This window comes from Rattus rattus, chromosome 2 (assembly GCF_011064425.1).
Source record: "Rattus rattus isolate New Zealand chromosome 2, Rrattus_CSIRO_v1, whole genome shotgun sequence".
Classification (NCBI taxonomy): domain Eukaryota; kingdom Metazoa; phylum Chordata; class Mammalia; order Rodentia; family Muridae; genus Rattus; species Rattus rattus.
Genome location: NC_046155.1, coordinates 160,675,385 through 160,693,986, shown reverse-complemented (window position 1 = coordinate 160,693,986; position 18,602 = coordinate 160,675,385). Strand labels below are relative to the sequence as shown.

At 41.8% G+C, this 18,602-nt stretch overlaps 1 protein-coding gene and 1 pseudogene across 2 annotated transcripts in view; one reads left to right on the top strand and one right to left on the bottom strand.

The window, feature by feature from the left end:
* The window catches only part of LOC116893360, a 545,263-nt pseudogene that overhangs the window by 367,594 nt on the left and 159,067 nt on the right, over nt 1–18,602 (top strand).
* Nucleotides 10,684–18,602, bottom strand: part of Uri1 (URI1 prefoldin like chaperone) — a 57,100-nt gene continuing 49,181 nt past the window's right edge. For both annotated transcript variants that reach the window (XM_032893835.1, XM_032893836.1), the window contains exons 7-11: nt 18,077–18,245; nt 15,992–16,355; nt 14,546–14,685; nt 13,541–13,787; nt 10,684–12,331 (exon numbers count right to left, since the gene is read on the bottom strand). In XM_032893835.1, coding sequence (XP_032749726.1) covers nt 12,149–12,331; nt 13,541–13,787; nt 14,546–14,685; nt 15,992–16,355; nt 18,077–18,245 — 1,103 coding nt within the window. In that variant the 3' untranslated portion in view covers nt 10,684–12,148. The remainder of the gene's footprint in view (nt 12,332–13,540; nt 13,788–14,545; nt 14,686–15,991; nt 16,356–18,076; nt 18,246–18,602) is intronic.

The following is an 18,602-nucleotide window of genomic DNA, read 5'->3' as shown; positions in this document are numbered from 1 at the left end:
CAGGGGCTTAACATGAACTATGAAGGGGCTGTGGAGATGGCTCAGTGAGTGAGAGATCCTGCTCTGCGGGTGAGAGGACCTGAGTTCAAACCCTGACATTCCTACGAAAGGCCTGATGTGGCTTCATACGCCTGTAACCCCACACTGGCAGCAGAGGGCAGATCCTAGACGCTTGCTGCTCATCCAGTCTAGCAGAAATGGTAAGCTTTAGGTTTAGTGAGAGACACTGCCTCAAACCATAAGGTGAAGATCAACAGAGCAGCGTATGTGACAGCCTCCTCTGGCCTCCGCACATGGACACACCCACGGACATGCACAGAAAATAAATAGTATAAAGTATGGCAAACATTAAACAACAAAACACACAAACAAATCTGCCAGTCAGATAGGCTAATGAAACAAACAGGCAATTCTCAAAAAACACCACGAATGGCCCATATAAGAGCTTTAACACATGTTCAACGTCTCCAGCCATCAGGGAAATAGAAATTAAAACTACTCTGAGATCCCATCTCACCCCAGTCAGAATGGCTGTCATTAAGAAATGACATTAACAAATGACAACAAACGCTGGCAAGGATGTGGAGAAATGAACCCTTATTCACTGTTAGGAGGACTGTTAACTGTTGCAACTATAGATATCAGGGTGCTTCCTTTAAAAGAATCAAAAACAGAACTATCACATGACCAAGCCATACCACTCCTGGGCATGACCCAAAGGACTCTGTAGCCTACCACAGACACTTACACATCCATGTTTATGGCTGTCCTAGTCACAAGAGCAAAGAAGTGCCACCGTAGATTAAAAATGGGATATACACACACAGAGACAGACAGACAGACAGACAGACAGACAGACAGACAGACAGACAGACAGAAAATCTAAAATCTGTAGGAAAAGGGTTGGAACTGGCAAGTTTTAAGCTGAGTAACAGACTCAAAAAGACAAAAATCCCATTTCTCCTCATACACAGATCATAGCTTATATTTGTATGTGTGGCATAGAAGTGGGTGTGAATATAGGCACAGCAGATAAAACTCAAAGAAAAAAACTGGGAAAAGAAACAAACTCACCTTATTGAACTAAGTTAAACCACAATGGAATTAAACCAGAAACCACTAAAGACTGCTGGAAAGTTTACAACAGCCGGAACCCTGAGCAGAACATTTAAAATAATACATAGGTCAAAGCAAAAAATTTCTATGAGAATTTTTAAAAGGTTTTGAACTAAACAAAAGGAAAACACAACCAAAGTTCAGAAGTACAATGAGACCAAGCCCATCCATCACCAAAGCTTCAGGCTTAGCAACACCAGAAGAAGAACGTATCCATTCTGAAGGAAGGAAGGAAATAAGAAATCAAAGCAGAGAGAGAGGGCTGCCCGGTGTGATGGAGAGCACTCTGATGCTGACATTGAAAGTAAAGCAAAAGTCAATAAAATATAATCAGAAAATATAAAAGACTGGTGGATGGAGTAGGGGGAGAAATCAACCAAATTAAAAGCTGGTTTTTAATAGTAAAATTGATAAGCCCTGGCCAGACAAGAATACAGAGGGCTGAGGTTAGAATGAGAAGACTCCAAAGAAATCCCAGGAGGACTAAAACGATAGCCAAGGAACACCACGCGCTCACCCACACGAAGTGGGGCGATACCTCGCACGCCACAATCCACCAAAACTTGCCCAAGGAGGCGTACAGAACCCCAGCAGGTCTAGAAAGACATGTTAGGAACTGCCCATGAGAGAAAGCACAGGGCTGAGATAGATAACCGGGTCCATCCGTCAGTGTTTAAGAGATCTGTCCAGTCTCTCCAGAAGATCAACTGGGAGAGTGCTCCTGGGCCATCTGTGAGTTCCCCTATTCAAACCAGACAACCATATCAGAAACTACAAAAGCTTCTCATGAACTCGTGAAGGGAGATGTAAAAGTCCCCAACAAAGCATTAGCAAACAAAGTGTAACAATGTCTGAAGTTAGTGAGAGCCACCACACCATGGCCGGGTGAGATTTATCTCAGGCATGTTCACTGAGTATTTGAGAATACATTCATGTAGCCCAACATACAGATGAGAGAGGGAAAAAAAATGATCATATCACCTGATGAAAGGCATTGATAAATATAACATCCATTCATATAAAAAATTAAGTCTCTCAGTGTAATGGCTATTCCTGGTTGTCGACTTGACTGTATCTGGAATCAACTACAATCCAGAATTGGGGGGGCTCACCTGTGATCCAGATCTGAAGACTGGAAGACACAAGTTTCTGATCTGGATCTTGGCATGGAGATCTTGAGGTATGGTGGCTATGAGAAGCTTCGGCCCAGGCAAGGTAGTACACGCCTTTAATCTAAGCCATGCCTCCTGCTGGAGACCTACATACGGACATTGGAAGAAGGAAGATTCACTCTTCTTCACCTGCTTGCATTCACTTGCCAGCACCTCTGATGGAATCCACTTCTACAGAAGAGCACCTGAAACAATCACCCTCGTGGGTCTGAGCGACTACTGATGCCTGGACTTCCAGTTCACAGATGGCCATTGTTGGGGAGTTGGACTACAGACTAAGTCATCATAATAAATTCCCTCAGTTCCATATGTTCTGTGGCTCTAGAGATCCCTGACTAATACACTCAGTAAACTAGGAAGAGGAAATTTCCTCCATTTAATAAAGAATATCCCAAAACAGAGCATTGTCCCATATCTAGCATATTTAACAGTGACAATCTTCAGCTTTCCCATAAAGATCCCAAGGTTAAGTCAACCTCGTTTTTCCCTTTTAACTATACTAGAAACTGTTGCTAATTCAGTAAAACCAGAAAAGGAAACAAGAAATAGACATATCTATCCTAAGAAATAAGTAAAATGATCTTGGCTCATAGATGACATAATCATCTTTGGAGAAAAGCTGAAAAAAAACTGACAAGAAAAGAAACAACCTCTCTTCTAACTAGTAAGCAACTGCAGCCATTCCCAAGAGCCAAGGTGAACAGCCTCCCTGCACACTAGCTACGAAACACTGCAAACACTAACGAACTTGTGCCCCAGACAGATTCACTTAGTATAAATCAAAGAAAATACATATAAAACATTTATGATGAGAAGAATACCCCCCCTCAAAAAATAAAACAACGAAGGCAGTCCATGTTCATGGACAGGAAGACGATTCTGTCATCAGCCTTCCTCAATTTAATCTGTACATTGTAATCACAATCATAGGAACTTAACTTGGAATCTCAACAAAATTACTTTAAAACCTGCAAAAAGCAACATGCCCAGAATAGCCAACAGAATCTTCAAAGAACAGACTATTAAAAGAAAAGCATTAGCATTTTCCACACTCGAGGCTCACGACAACAGCAACCAAGATGGTCCAGTGTTAGTGGGATGCCATGAGTCTATGAATGGGGCAGCACACAGCGCCCAGAAATGAGAAAGGCATAACTAGAGACATCTGATGATCCATTAACCAGCAATGCAACACAGAGGAGGACATCTTTCAAAAGTTAAATTGAAGTAACTTGGACACAAACCATAAACTCTTCATAAAATTTAACTCAAAATGATTTGAGACCTAAATAAAAGTGCAAAGCTGTAGTCTGAGAAGTTCAGATGAAGATAATGAGTTTAGTGACAACTTTTTACCCTATAAATGAAGAGATGAGGTTCATTAGAACTAAAACCTTCTGGTCTGTAAAAACACTGTTAAGAGAATGAAAAAGCAGACTGGGAGAAAGTAATTTCTAACAGACATCTCTAGCTGGGTGGTGGCACACGCCTTAACCAGCCCTTGGGAGGCAGAAGCAGGCTGGTCTCTGAGTTCGAGCGAGGCCAGCCTGATCTATAGAGTGAGTTCCAGGGCAGCCAGGGTTACACAGAGAAATCTTGTCTCAGGAAACAATAAAAACAGAAATACGTCTCTGACAAAGGATATATACACAGTACTTTTAAGCTTTATAAGAAAGCCCACTTTGTTAAAAATTGAGCCTAAATCCTTAACATAACCACACCAAAATGACAGGCATCAAATAAGCATTTGGAAGTTGTTTTACATTTTATACCATCCAGGAAATGCTAGGTAGAACCACAAGCTTATCACAATGGGCCGAACCCAGTAAACACCAACCACTGGCAAGGATGGGGAGGGGCAGGGACTCTCAGCCACTACTGCTGGGAACAGACAGGAATCTTCTCATTCTGAAAGGTGGCGTGCTAATCTTTACAAAAGTAGCCTAGCACACATGCCAGCAATCCTGTCAACTGGCATTTATTGGTGAATATACACCCACCCAATGACCTGATGGTAATGGGAACTCTGAGAGCTATAAACAGCTGGGAGCAACCAAGGTGTCCCTTACTTAATGGACAAACCACGGCACTCCTATAAGTGGAACATTATATCAGAGCCAAGAAGTCTTAAAGACTTAAAACATTAAGTACTATGTAAAAGACGACAACGTGAAAAGTCTACATGCTACGTGACTCCAACCACTGACATTTTGGAAAAGGCAAAATTGTAGAGAGAATGAGTAGGGACTGACACGGGGTTTCTAGGGCACAAAATATGTTGTACAACAAGGCTGGCCCCTAAAATATGGGCTTCGGGTAGTAAATGCGGGTTCAACAATCGCTATGAAAGTATCACTCTGGTGGGGGATGCTGAAAATGAGTGCTGTGCACGTGCGGGGCCTGAGCACATGTGGGTCATATCACTATGACTCTAGATCTACCTGTAACAGTTTATAAGTCTAAAGAATTTATGTGCATAAGTGTGCTGCCTTCATGGATGTATGTGGACTATGTGTGAGCCTGGAGCCCTTGGACATCAAAAACTGAGCCATTCCTCCAGCCCTTTAATTTTTACATGTATGGCTGTTAGGCCTACATGTATACGTACCTCATGGGAGCAGTGCCCATGAAGGTCAGGATATTGGATGCCCTGGAACTGGAGTTACAGATCACTGCTAACCTGCCATGTGGGTGCTAGGAAGTGAACTGGGGTCTCTTGCAAGAGCAGTCAGTGTTCTTAACCCCCTAAGGCATCTCCCCAGCCTCTATTTGTTGACGCTGTTGTTGTTTATTGGACAAAATTATCAAAATATAACCATTACAAGAATCTAGAAATACATCCCTACTTCGTATTCATTCAAGAAAAACAGTGAAATCTGGGCGGGAGGCTGGGGACAGTGTCTTTTTAGACACCCTCTTTCACAGCAGTCCCTTCCAAGCTGGGGCAGCTCATCAAATCAGAACATTTATGTTGAGGGAGGCTGACCATGCTGCCACGTTTTATGTCAACTTGACACAAGCTGTAGTCTGATAGGAGAGAACGTCAAATTAAAAACTGCCTCTGTAAGACCAGGCTATAGGCAAGCTAAAAGAACATTTTCTTAATCAGTGATTGATCTGAGAGGGTCCAGCCCATTGTGGCTGGGGAAATCCTTAGCCTGGTGGTCCTGGGTTCTCTAAGAAAGAAAGCTGAGCAGGCCGTGAGGAGCAAGACCTCCAGTACCCTTCCATGGCCCTTGCCTCAGTTCCTGCCTCCAGGTTCCTACGCTGACTTCCTTCAGTGATGGACTGTTATCTGGAAGCCTAAGCAAAACAAACCCTTTCCTCACCCAGGTTGGTTTTGGTCGTGGAGTTTCATTATGGGAATAGAAGCCCTAACTAAGACACTGACTATATTTCAAACACTGTGGGAAAATTCACCGTCCAGACTTTTCTGAAAACAACAGCAATCTCAGTGGTAAACAGATGGGACGAGCCCATACAGCTCTGAGGTTCCAGCGTTGCCTGGGCCAACCACACTGGCTCCGAGGTTAGCATTAGGAACTAGCACACGGCAATGCTGGGCCTCTGCAACTTCATAGCTCACAAGGTAAGAGTATATTAGGCTATGAACACGCTGAGGACAAACCTGTCCACTGACTCTAGGGAGGACGGGTAAGCTACAAATTATGGATGTGTACTCCAGACCAGACACTCACGAAACTGGAAAGCTTACAGGACCTAGAAATGAAAGAACAGACACTGGCTATGTCACTAAGATATACTGGTTTAAGTAATCAGATCAAAAAGAATTAAACATAAAAATGCAAAAGATATCAGAGGCTGCATACTACAAACCACTGTGCACAACCAAATGAAATGGAAGAAAATAAAGTCATACATAGGCAGGGATCCGACCGTGGAGCAACCGCTACTTTAAGTGTCCTGCTTTAAACAGGAGATCATGGCTTATATCCAACATAAACAGAAGCTTGTGGAGGAGCATCTATGGGGTTGGCAAATACGCTTGAAAGAAGCAACTCTAATTACCTTGAAGGACGAGGGGGACACACAAACAATGCCTTATCTAATAGAGAAGAGCAGCGAAGACATCAGCATTATAAAAAAGGAATCAGATGGATTATTTGGAGCTGAGATTAATAACAACTAAAGTGAAAACTTCACCAGAGGGATCCATGAGTCCATATGAACACAGAAGGAAGAATCAGAAAGTGCAGGGGTTTACACAGGAATTGCACACTCCGAAGAGAAAAGTAAGTGAGACGGTACTGAGGGTGTGGACATGGCTCAGAGGTTAAGAGCATGCCCTATCCTTGCACAAGACCCAGGTTCATTTCCCAAAGCTCATGTTAAGGTGGCTCACAGGTAATGACATTCTAGAGCAGGAAAGAGTTTGAAGTTTTTAAATCTAGGCCATAAAAATTGTTTTTTAATTTAAAAAGAAAAAAAAAAGCCCACTTGGTCAGAAAACCTCAAGTTAATAAAAAGCATTGATGTATATCCAAGATGAATACAATCCAAGGAAGATAAATACTAATACATCCACTCTTATACAAATGAAGAACTTAAATAGCCGGAGAAGACAGGCTCATGGCGTACTGGAAGACCCTGACCAAAGCAGCAGTTGGCTTATGAGACCAGAAAATGGTGGTGCCTGGTACTCCGTCAAAGAACAATCCTGTGTCCAATAAGGCTGCTTCCAAAGGAACACAAACTAAGAATGTTCCCAGATAAAGACAGAATTTACAGGTAGGGAGTTTTCTTAAAAGGCTGAAGGAAATGACACCAGATGGTAACTTGAATCCACATAAAAAATTAAGAACACCGGTAAAGGTAATTATGTAGGTAAATGTGAAAGATAATGTAAATGCATTTTTAAAGTTTTCTTCTCATATTTAAAAGATAATCACATAGAAAAATAAGTGTACAGTTTTGAAGTATATTACAGTGACAGGACAAGAAGGGAGAAGAATCATACAAACCAAAGTTTCGACATCTGGCTGGAACTCCACATCACTCTGCAGTGGAGCAGAGTTCAAGTGTAGCCTCCGTAACTGTCTGCTGGTTGGAGTCAGAGACCTGGGTCTATCTGCACTCCAGGAAAAGTGCCCTTGGCTAGAAGAACCAAGAAAGAAAAAGAGAGGGATATGTTGCAATCCTTAAAGACTCAACAGGGCTGGGGCTACAGCTAGATGACATATGCAGGCCCTGGGCTCCGTCCCTAACACTGGGGGAATCAGCAGCTCGGGCGGTGCTGCGTGCCTGCACTCACACAGCAGCAGCTAGGTGCAAACACCTAGTCTCCTTTGAAAAAGAAAAGGATCAGTAAATCAGGCCACTAAAGAAAAACCCCTGTGCACCTAACAATACCCTTCTCCTAAGGAGGTTTTTATGCAACCGCATTTAATGGCAAAGCCCCAGACCTGGTTTCTACCACTACCACCTACCTCCATTCTCAGAAAAAAATTCACATGGTGGGGTGGGGGAGGCAGTAAAACATCTGATCCTGCATATCAGAACCCCTATGGAATACACACCACCAGTGAACACAAAGCTCATACAGAAATGCCAACTGAACAAGATCTCACATTCCTGTGAGTCACTGGTGAAGGAACTGTAAACGGCTTACACTAAAAGACAGTGCTATAAATAAATGACTCAAAACTCACTTTAAAATGGACCATCTTGCCAGGCAGTGGTGGTGCGTGCCTTAAATCCCAGCGCTAGGAGGCAGAGGCAGGTGGATCTCGAGTTTGAAACAGCCAGAGCTATACTCAGAGAAACCATGTCTCAAAAAAAACAAAAATGGAACATTTGTGTTGGAGTGTAGTAGCACATGCCTTTTACCTCAGCACTTGGGGGACAAAGGTGCAAAGTTAGAGGCCAGGCTAGTCTACACTGAATTCAGGGACACAAAGAGACCCTGGCTCCAAAAATGCATATACATTCTGGGGGCTAGAGAATTGGCTCAGGGGTTAAAATTGCCTGTTGTTCTTGCAGAGGACCTGGGTTTGGGTCCCCGCACTCACATGGTGACCCACAGCCACCTGTGACTCCAGCTCCAGGGGATCCAGCACCCTCTGCTGTGGTCTGCCAGCTCATGCACACATGTGTTACATATACACACATACATTCTGGCACACACCCATACAGATGAAATAATCTAAAAACACTGACAAATGAATTAAAGATCTAAGTGAACTGCAACTGAGGAGTTCTAACAAAGCTCCCTGGAGACTATATGCCACTTCCCTAAGGAACGCCTGCATATAGATTAGCTTTAGTCTTGAAAAACTTCTTCACAAAGAAGCCAGATTTATAAATAAGCATGTAACTGAATTAAACACACTTTAAAATTTTTCAGTAAGTAGAAAATTATAAGTTACATATACGATCAATTAGAAAGAAACAGTATTTTGTAAATATGGATAGTCTAGTACCTGTTCCAAATTTTGAATTTCCTCTAAGATACTATACTGTCTCAAATCAGTATTTAAGAAATTATCAGGGAGATAACTCAGTGGATAAAGTGACTGGCATGCAAACATGAAGATCAGAGGTTGACCCCTAGCATCCATGAAACTATCAAGTGGGTATAGGACCCCCATCCCGGAATAAATACGTGTATACACATATATACACACATGAGTATACATGCCAAAAATTATCAATGAAATGCTGGTATGTATATGTTTAGACCATGTCAGTAACAAGAGAACAATGTAAATACATTAGGAATAAATTCTACTGTGTCTTACTAAAGAAATCAAAGAGCAATCGTATAGATGTTCCATCAATTCTACCTACAAGACTTCCCCTGAAGAGACACCTCCAATGACACAAAATACAGTCGGAAGCATTAGCTACAGTAATACTAATACAACTGCAAAATGTGGGAAGCCCTCAATGCCTTAGGAAGGAAAGAAGTTGAAGAGACAGTGTACTGCCCACATAGTGGAACACTGTACATCTGTGCAGAATAAGGAAGTCTCTAGGAACCGATACAGACGACAAGGGCATACTTCTCACTAGAAAAACATGCAATATAGAATGTCATCCTTTACTTAAGCACAACCATGAGCATGGTAAACACCTGCAAATGCCAAAAACACTGAGTTTACCAATGTTTGAGTCTATCAAGTCTAACACCAAGCAAGCTATTTCAGTTTGTCCATTGGGGACTTCTTTGCTCAACACAGAGAAACCTTGACACCTCTCTCTCTCTCTCTCTCTCTCTCTCTCTCTCTCTCTCTCTATCTATCTATCTCACACACACGCACACACACACACACACACAAACACACACACACATAAACGCACGCACACACACACATGTACGCATACATACACACCCTGGTATCTGTGCAGAAGAAATAAAAGATGAATCAGAAACTGAAAGGACAGGTGACTTACAGTTGAAGACTTGGGCAGAAAAAACCGTTTTAGAGGAGGGTAGAAGAGTGAGTGACACTTCTCTGACAGCTGTCACTCAGCTCTGACTCAGAATCATGTTAACTTTCACAGACCTTCTACATGCTTCCCATTAAAGCATGAACCCAGCTGGGAAATGGAGTGAAGCCACGGGAAAATACAAAGAGCAACGAATGAACCCAAGGCAACAGAATCCCAGTGAAGAGATGAAAGCGGGAAGGAGCACAGGTAGTCAAAGGAGCTGAGCTCTGGCTGGCTACGTGACTCCTACTACAAGCACACAACGGAACACAGTGTTTCTCCCAGGAGTAAAAACAAGCACCACTTAAATTGCCTTAGTGTGTTTCACACAGACAAGTGTGCATAAAAGCCAGGCTAGTTGATGGTAAGAAAGAAGTCAGACACAGATAAGCACATGAATCATGCAGTCTCGAAGTAGACTCGAGCTTTGGTGTGAAGGTTTAGCTTTAATAAACTCAGATATTAAGATGAGTATCTGTTAGTGTACATACATGCACAGCTCTGCCCGCTGAACAGGCCAAGCAACACATACAGGCAGCTGTTGGTTTCTAGGCACCACGGTCTGAGGAATGAGGACTGCTTGGAGCAGCTCATTCCAGGGCTGGAACAGAAGATAGCACAAGATGAGCCTGTAACAGTCTGGTATTCAAGAGCTGAGAGAACTTAGCTTGATGCAAGCCTGTGGTACCAGCCACTGACCCCAGGATTGATTTCAAGTCCAACCAGTGTGACAATGTGCCTCAAGAAAAATAAAGTTTATATCCAGACAAGGGAAAGTGTAGTTTCAAGTTAGAGTTAAAACTGCTTTTAGACTGACTCTGAAACTGAGTGATACCATTCCACATGGGTATGCAGCAGAAAGCACAAACACACTGCTGAACACTTTTTCTGTGAGGGGGACCAATGTGAAAGAAGGTACAAAATACATAAAGCAGGCGCAAAATAAGTTCATGAACATAGAAAGTTGTTTAATAACAGCACACTTAAGTTACATGTCTGAAGATCCAACAGTCCTACAAGGAGGCTTGCATCAGGAGGGGTTAGCACAGGAAGCCTCGTGTAAGGAGAAGGAACAGGGCGCACCTGGAGTCCACGGGAGATGGGATAGTCTGGTGAGAGTAGGTCACGGAAAGAAAAGTGGGTTTTAAGTACAAAATACATGTACAGATGATCAACAACAGCTAGAAAAACAGAGCTTTTACAGTTTTAGGCAGTCTTTCAAATCAGTGCCCAGGTCCAAGCCCACCATTTTATCATTAAAGTATGTATTTCATAGAACTTTGACAGTGGCACTGCTCTAGTTACAGCATCCACTTTTCTAGGACATAATTCCACTTTGTTTAAGCAAGAATTCATTAAAGAAGCTATAAATAACCTTTAAATATTTAGCCATGAATAGAGGGTGGACTGGGGTTGAAGGCTTATTTTAGTACTAATGCAGGATGCTTTTTAAAAGCTACATTTTAGCATGCATCAGGCTAATGATCAACACTTGCACTGTATAATCAATCTGAAACTGAATGCCTCTTTAAGGAGTAGAGTAAATATAATATTTCAATTTTTTTTTTACTGGTAGCAAAGCAATCTTGAAGAATCAAAATGTGAGAAAGACTGAAACATAAAACAAACAAAAAAACTTTAAGAAATTTTAAAGCATCCAGACAAACTTTTCTCTCCCAAAGGAAGAAACCAGTGAAAACGGTATGTAGGGAGAGGAGGTGCTTATGGGACTTTAAAGATTCACAACTCTGTGGTATGGCCTGTACAGCATAGACACAAATCAGACATCTTATTCACAATTCTAAACCAGGAAGCTTACCACATTTTAGAAACCAAGTTTCATAAAAATATTACTTCCCAAAAAAAAATTTGTATAAAATATTCTTCTATTCAAATTTTCCCAAAGGGTTTATGTAGCTTTTTGCCTTAAAGATTACAGTACAACATTCAAAGGAAGAATTTTTCAAAGAACTATCTAGCTGTGAAACCTACAAGAAATGTAGATTTTTTTAAAGTGCCTTTAAAATGTAAAAGCAAGTAATATAATTGTGGAACCTATTGAAATTTTAAGTTTCTTGAACATGGTCCGTATGGAAAGCACAGCATCACAGCTGGTAGGAAACTGCCTGCATTTAGTTGGAAACACAAAAACAATACACGGCAGTGTTCTTTGAAAAGTAACTTAAAATGTTCTTCCTGCATCCTAAGGCCAATTAGACAGTAGTCACAGAATTAACAAAGCCAGCAGAACATTACAGCATTCAAACATTTACTCTGCCTTCCCCAACACCACTGATAAGGGTAGAGAACTCTGCCCAGCCAAGTGGGCGCCTTCCCAACTCCATGGCCGATTCTGCCGTGCGCATGTCCTAAAGCGCAGCTGGAGCTGCGGGTGAAGCCCATCCCCTCTAGTTTCTCTGCTGCAATCTCGCAGCTCTGAACTTCGAAACCCTCTTTGCAGGTTCCTCTGATGCTTCTGACAGAACTTCTTTTCGCTCTGGAATGGTGGGTAGGGCATGATGAGCAATGGCTGAGTGTGGTGCTAGGGAGGGTGATAAAAATTCCTTTTCTATTACAGTTCCAGAAAAAGCCTGTAAGACAAAAGCATATATGGTGTTAAATATAACTAAGATGCACAAATATCTTTACCCTCTATTACCAAGACTTTTTTTCAAACTAAAGTAACAAGAATTTTGGATAATAAACATCAAAATATTAATTAATAAGAACAAGTAACCTTCTTTTTTTTTTTTTTTTCTCAATTAGAAAAAATTCACGTCTTTTTTTTTTTAAGCTGGGGACCGAACCTTGTGCTTGTTAGGCAAGTGCTCTACCACTGAGCTTAAATCCCCAACCCCAACATTATTTTTCTTTTTTCTTTTCTTTTCTTTTTTTCCGGAGCCGAGAACCGAACCCAGGGCCTTGCGCTTACTAGGCAAGCGCTCTACCACTGAGCTAAATCCCCAACCCCTATTTTTCTTAATTACACCATCAAATACAAGGAATTTTTTTATGGTGGACATATAACAAAAACAAAATGTAAGCAGAACATGGTGGCACATGACTTTAATCTCAGCATTCAGGGGGTAGAGGCAGGCAGATCTCTGTGAACTCAAGGCCAGCTTGGTCTACAGAGGGAGTTCCAGACACAGAGAAAGAAACCCTTTCTAAAAACCAAAAACAAAAAGGAAAAAAATGTAAAGTGTGTTTTGTCTGAGAACATAACACATGACAAATAAGAAGTCCCCCAAAGACATACTTCATTGTCTCCAGCTCTCTGTGACACATCAGTCACATCAGACCACGGCAGCTACAAGGGCATGAAAGGCAGGCTTCTGTCCAGGCCCCCTTGCTTCCCTGCTCCCTGACATCATTTCTTTTGAGGGTTTATTTATTCAAGATCTTTATTGCACTTTGCCTCAGTAAAAACTAAAAAAATGAAGGTATGAAGACTAATGTGAATCAAAACAGCTTTAAAATTCTAGGACAATCAATCAAATGGTACAAATCAGCTATGTCACCAAAACCCAAAAAAAGCTTTTATTATAGCTGAGTGTTTGTGGAACTTCATCTAACTAAACCCAACTATGCTCAACTGAAATGAGACTAAGTGACATACAAATCACCAGCATGTCTTGGAGTGTCTTTTTATAGCAAGAAAAATGAAGACCACAGAGTCACTTTCTAAAACCTGTCCGTGTTTGAAACCTCTCCCCTCCTCGGAACCTAATCATAAACTGAAAACTTTAAAACGTAAAGGAGGAGTCTGTGGATGTGAAACGGAGAACTGAGACGCGTACCTCAGACACTCCTGAGGGCACAGGCTTCTTGGGGTGGTTCTCTTGGAGTTCCTCCACAGTGCTGCCGCCAGCCTCGGTCCCCGTGGTCTCCTCAGAGCTGGGGCTCCGCAGAGGCGCCCGTCTGTCAACGTCCACATCTGCAGCACTGCTCTCGCTCGTGTCGCTGCACACGCTGTTCTCTCGGCTACGAGACTTCAGGATGGACTTCCGAGGAATGTATTCTCCATTCACCACATCCACGAAGACTCTACAGCATTCAGGAAACAACATCACTTTCAGGGCTTGTGAGTGAGAACAACTTTACAAAAACGTCCCAATTTTCTTCCTGTAAATTGACCTAGGACCTGTTTCTGAGACCTCTGTTTGAGACAGGGTCTCACGCAGCCTGAGCTCACTTTTCACTCCTGGGTCTGCCACCCCACCTCCCAAGTGCTGGAATTACATGGCCCACCAAACTCCATTCCGGTTCCTTGCTAAAATGTCTTCTCTAAATGTCACATTCAGAGTAAGTTTACAACTTCACTGAATGTACCTTATGGTTACTTTCAAAGCTGAATTTCGGACCCAATAAAAGACAACATGTTACTCATATGTTCCAGGCGAGAGCAGCTTGATTTGCCAAAAAAAATTTTACACACCTACTTCAAAACACCAGGAATTTTCACCAGTTTGCAAATATGGGTGATAAAATGGTAGTCATTTCAAACTGGACAGTGCAACTGATCACTGCTATGACAGGACAAAGTTGTGACAATTGTGGCAGACTAGTTCTACAAGAACACCAGCTTCCAACTCTCCAGTGACATATGGTGAGGACGAAGAGAAAGAAGCCACCCAGTACCCTGGCTGTCAGAAGGCAGGCTGTGCAGCACTTGGGCTATCGATCTCTCAGTGGGGGCCGCAGACCAACTCAAGTCTTTGTTGGGAACCTCCAAGTCAGCCGGCCTCCTGCACACTGGAAAGGAAGGAAGGGCCTACAGGCACTGGAGGCCATCGCTCACCTACCTGTAAATATCAGCAGGACTCCTGATGGCAGGTAGTTCATGGGCAGAGTGAGAGGCAGCACCACTCTTTCGTTTCCGTTTGGCTTCCTCTTTCTTCTCACTGAACTTTAAAGTGGTATTTTTCCCAGTATTTATTCGAACCTAAAATTAATTCATGAGGAAAAAAAAATCAAAAACTTTCAAAAAAAAAAATCAAGTCCCACAGCAGAAGAAATAAACCACATAGTTATCATTATCAGCAAGAGATTCTGCTGAAACTTTTTGGCACTGAAATTATGTATGTGATCAAGTCTGACTCTTCTGTCACATTTCCACAACACTACATCTTCCTCAACAGCCAATTCCATCACAACTGTCTTTACCACTATATGCAAAGCAAAATACACATCAACTAAATTCCATACTAACTATAGACTTCGTCTCCCTGCATCCATCTTACATGCATTTGTGGCTTAATCCGTGTGCTGCTAGCCTGAGTCACAAGTGCAGTAGCATATAACATTCAACTGTCTAAACTGCTTAGATACTGCTAGCTTCAGGAGGGAAAAAATTAGACTAAGGAAAAGCTAAATGTGCTCAAGACAGTAAGCCACTCTTCTGTGATGATCAGCCACACCTGCCTAACAGTCCTTCTAACAGTGTCTGTGTGTCTGGCCTACTGTGTCAGAATTAAGAAAAAAAATACATATAATTATTTCACTTTCTAAAAGGGTAGGAATAACTCTATCATAGGAAATAATAAGTAAACATTAAGATGTCTCCTTACATAACCATCAGGTACTGCAGATGGCCTGCTGACCAGCTCTAGCCCCTCAGCACAGTGCACACAGAAGGAAGAGGGTAGGGGTGGACTGATGGTAGCTCACCCTTCGTCCACAACTAGGCCACTTTCGCTCGCCCATTTTAAGTAAGTCTACAATTAGGTATGGAAGGACAAAAGCTTTGGGTACTAGGCACAGTTCAAAAGCAATAGATCACAAGAGCTCTACAGTCAGTAACACTCTCAAATCTAAAGCTCTAAACCCTTTATTACACATCTGGATTTAATTTGTCAAAAAAGAAAAAGACCCAGTTTTCATCTCCCAACCCAATTTTTCCTTGTTGTTCAGGATAATAGTACTCATTTGACACTGACATAAAAACAACAACCTGGTGCCCCCTTCCCCAAAATGACCTAGTCTTGAAGCCATTTTCAGATCTAAAAGCAAACCAAAAGAGAGCCCTGGAACAAGGGCTGGTAAACAGTCACTGCATCCAAGAGTGCATTTGGTGGGCCCTCTGAGAATGACAGACCAATTACTGTTTTTCTTTTAAGGTGGAGCGGTTGGATAAGAGGAAAAGGTGCTTCTCCTGTTTGATGGTATTAACACTCTTAGTCAATGTTAGTGTTTTTCTAAAATACAGCATGGATGACATTTAATGACTACAAAATTAAAAGTATACAAACCCTTTTTGGTTCAACAGTATGAGAGAAATATATTGTTGGTATAGAATTATCTGCTGAAACAGCATGGTCACTTTCATTATCATCATCTTCATCATCATCTTCATCTTCTTCTTCATCTTCTTCATCATCATCTTCTTCTTCATCTTCTTTGTTGCTATGGTAAGAATTTGAGCCATTCACTGAATAGTTCAGACTGCTGGTCTGACCATTAGGGAGTCCTGCATTTCCACCATGCCTTTTACAGCTGCTGGGGGCGGAGGAGTCTGTCACTGGAGACACCACATTCACATCTGTGTCTTCATCTTCTTTTTCTTCCTCAGAAGACACTGTGTCTTCTCCATTTGCAATTACAGTATCAGGCTTACTAGGCGGAGAAAAGAAAATATGAATAAGATCAAAAAAACACAGACAATAGAAGCAAGAGCTCTTACAAATCTCAGCAGACTGCAGCCTCTCCTGACTAAGAACTCACAGGACACATGTATATATTTATCTCTGAGCACTGGCCAGATGGAGCAGGAATCCAATCTAAGAAATCCGGCAGGCATGATGGCTCTCACTTTTAATCCCAGGTCTCAGGAGGCAGGCAGATCTATGCGTTCAAGGCCAGCCTGGTCTTCAGAGCAGGACAAGTTCCAGGATGGCCAGAGCCACACAGAAACTGTCTCAAAAACAATAAATAAAAACCACAATCATGTGCCCACGCGCACATGCACAGGCACGCAGGTTAGAAAAGAAAAAGAGGGGGTTGGGGATTTAGCTCAGCGGTAGAGCGCATGCCTAGCGAGCTCAAGGCCCTGAGTTCGGTCCCCAGCTCCAAAAAAAAAAAAAAAAAAAAAAAAAAAAAAGAAAAGAAGAGAGGAAATCCCTAAGAGGCAGGTGCCTCCTCTGTGTCCTGAGAGCACTCCTACCTGCTACACTAGAGATCTAAGCTCACGCTCTTCTCCCTACCACCACCTCCTTCTCTCAAGTTCCAACCTATAAAATCTATAATAAAGCTTCTCTCTAAACTAAAAAAGAAATTTTTAAAAATAGGTGTTCTATTTTTAAGACACAGAAATTCATCCCCCATACCCACAAACCATGATATACTATTATTTTCTAATTTTGACCTCAGAAACTTGTGTAACAGCATGAACTGGGATTTTGTAAGATAAAAGATTTCTACATGTGCATATGAATGTATATTTACACACAAATGCACATTTATCACACTTCATTCCATAAAGGATCTGAAGACCTTACAAAAATAACCGAACTAAAAATGCAGCAGAACTGAAATGACATCATGCAAAAATAGAGGGAGTCCATGACTAAGACTCCTAAATCCCACACTGGTCTTAAAAAATGAAATAGTTACATCCAAAGAATATAGGTGAAATGGTAGGGGAAAGTGTTCTGCATTTTAGGTCCTAGTTTTCACAGAAACTATTGCATATGGTACATCATTTAAGCAAAATAATACAGAGCCTTCTGTAGTAGCAAACTTCATATAGCACTCTGACCATTCTGAGTGCTGCTGCCTATCTCCAATAGCTGTGTGGTGAAGCTTCTCATACACAGAACCAGTTGAGCACATAACAAACCGCCTGCTCAATAAACACAAAGTTCTTAAGTGAAATACATGGATAAACATTTTCAGCATCAAATTTAAATTCAAAGGCATTTTTTTTCTTTTTAACAAGTCACTGGAGCACAGAGCATTATCCTGAGAACAGTATAAAATTACATCACTTAAAATTTGTTATTTAGGTGTGGTGGCCATGGCACTGTGGAATGCTTGTCTTGCAGAAGAGTTCAATCCTTCACACCTCAAAAAACAACCTTTTGTCACTTTTAAGTTTTTTGTTAGTGTTAATGCAACCACTATCACGTATGATTACTTCATTATGTATCATATACAAGATCTGAGTAGCATGGGGATTGTGCTTTCAGTGTAGGTGGTTACATACAAGAAAATACTCTACAAAAAGGGCAGAAGGACTGCTGACCTTCTACAGTCTTCTACAATCTCAGTGAGCACACACCATCTTATAAACGGGGAAGATACATATTCTCTTGGAAAGATAAGCTGCCATTAAGCACCTTTTAAGTTCACCCAGCAACTCTTCTTGTCTCTCCAGCTCTTCAAGCCGAGCCCACAGTTCATCATCATCAAACGTACCCTGGGGTTTTATACCATTTTCAAATTCTGCTTCAAAAATATCTGAAGTTTTTGGTTTGGAATGAGGTTTATGAGCAATTCGTTGTTTTCCTATTTAAAAAAGAAAAGACATGACTGTTAGTCTACATGAGACTCAATGACTGCAGCTGATGATGGTCTTTTGGGAAAAGTGTTGAGAAAGATGGGGCCCTTCACAAGTGCAGCTCAGCTTCCTGCACCTGTCCAGTCAGCCTGCTCTATGAGCAGCCACTGTAGCAGTGGAAGGAGAGACTGTAGGGCTGCAACACCACACAAGCACAAGGCACAATGCACCCTGGTTACCATGCAGAAGTCCACCCAAGTAATATCCACTCGCCACCCGAATGGACTCAAGAGAATCCAATTACGAGAGTGACATAAACATCCTGCCATGAGATACTTCAAGCCTAAGTCACCGCCAAGAATACA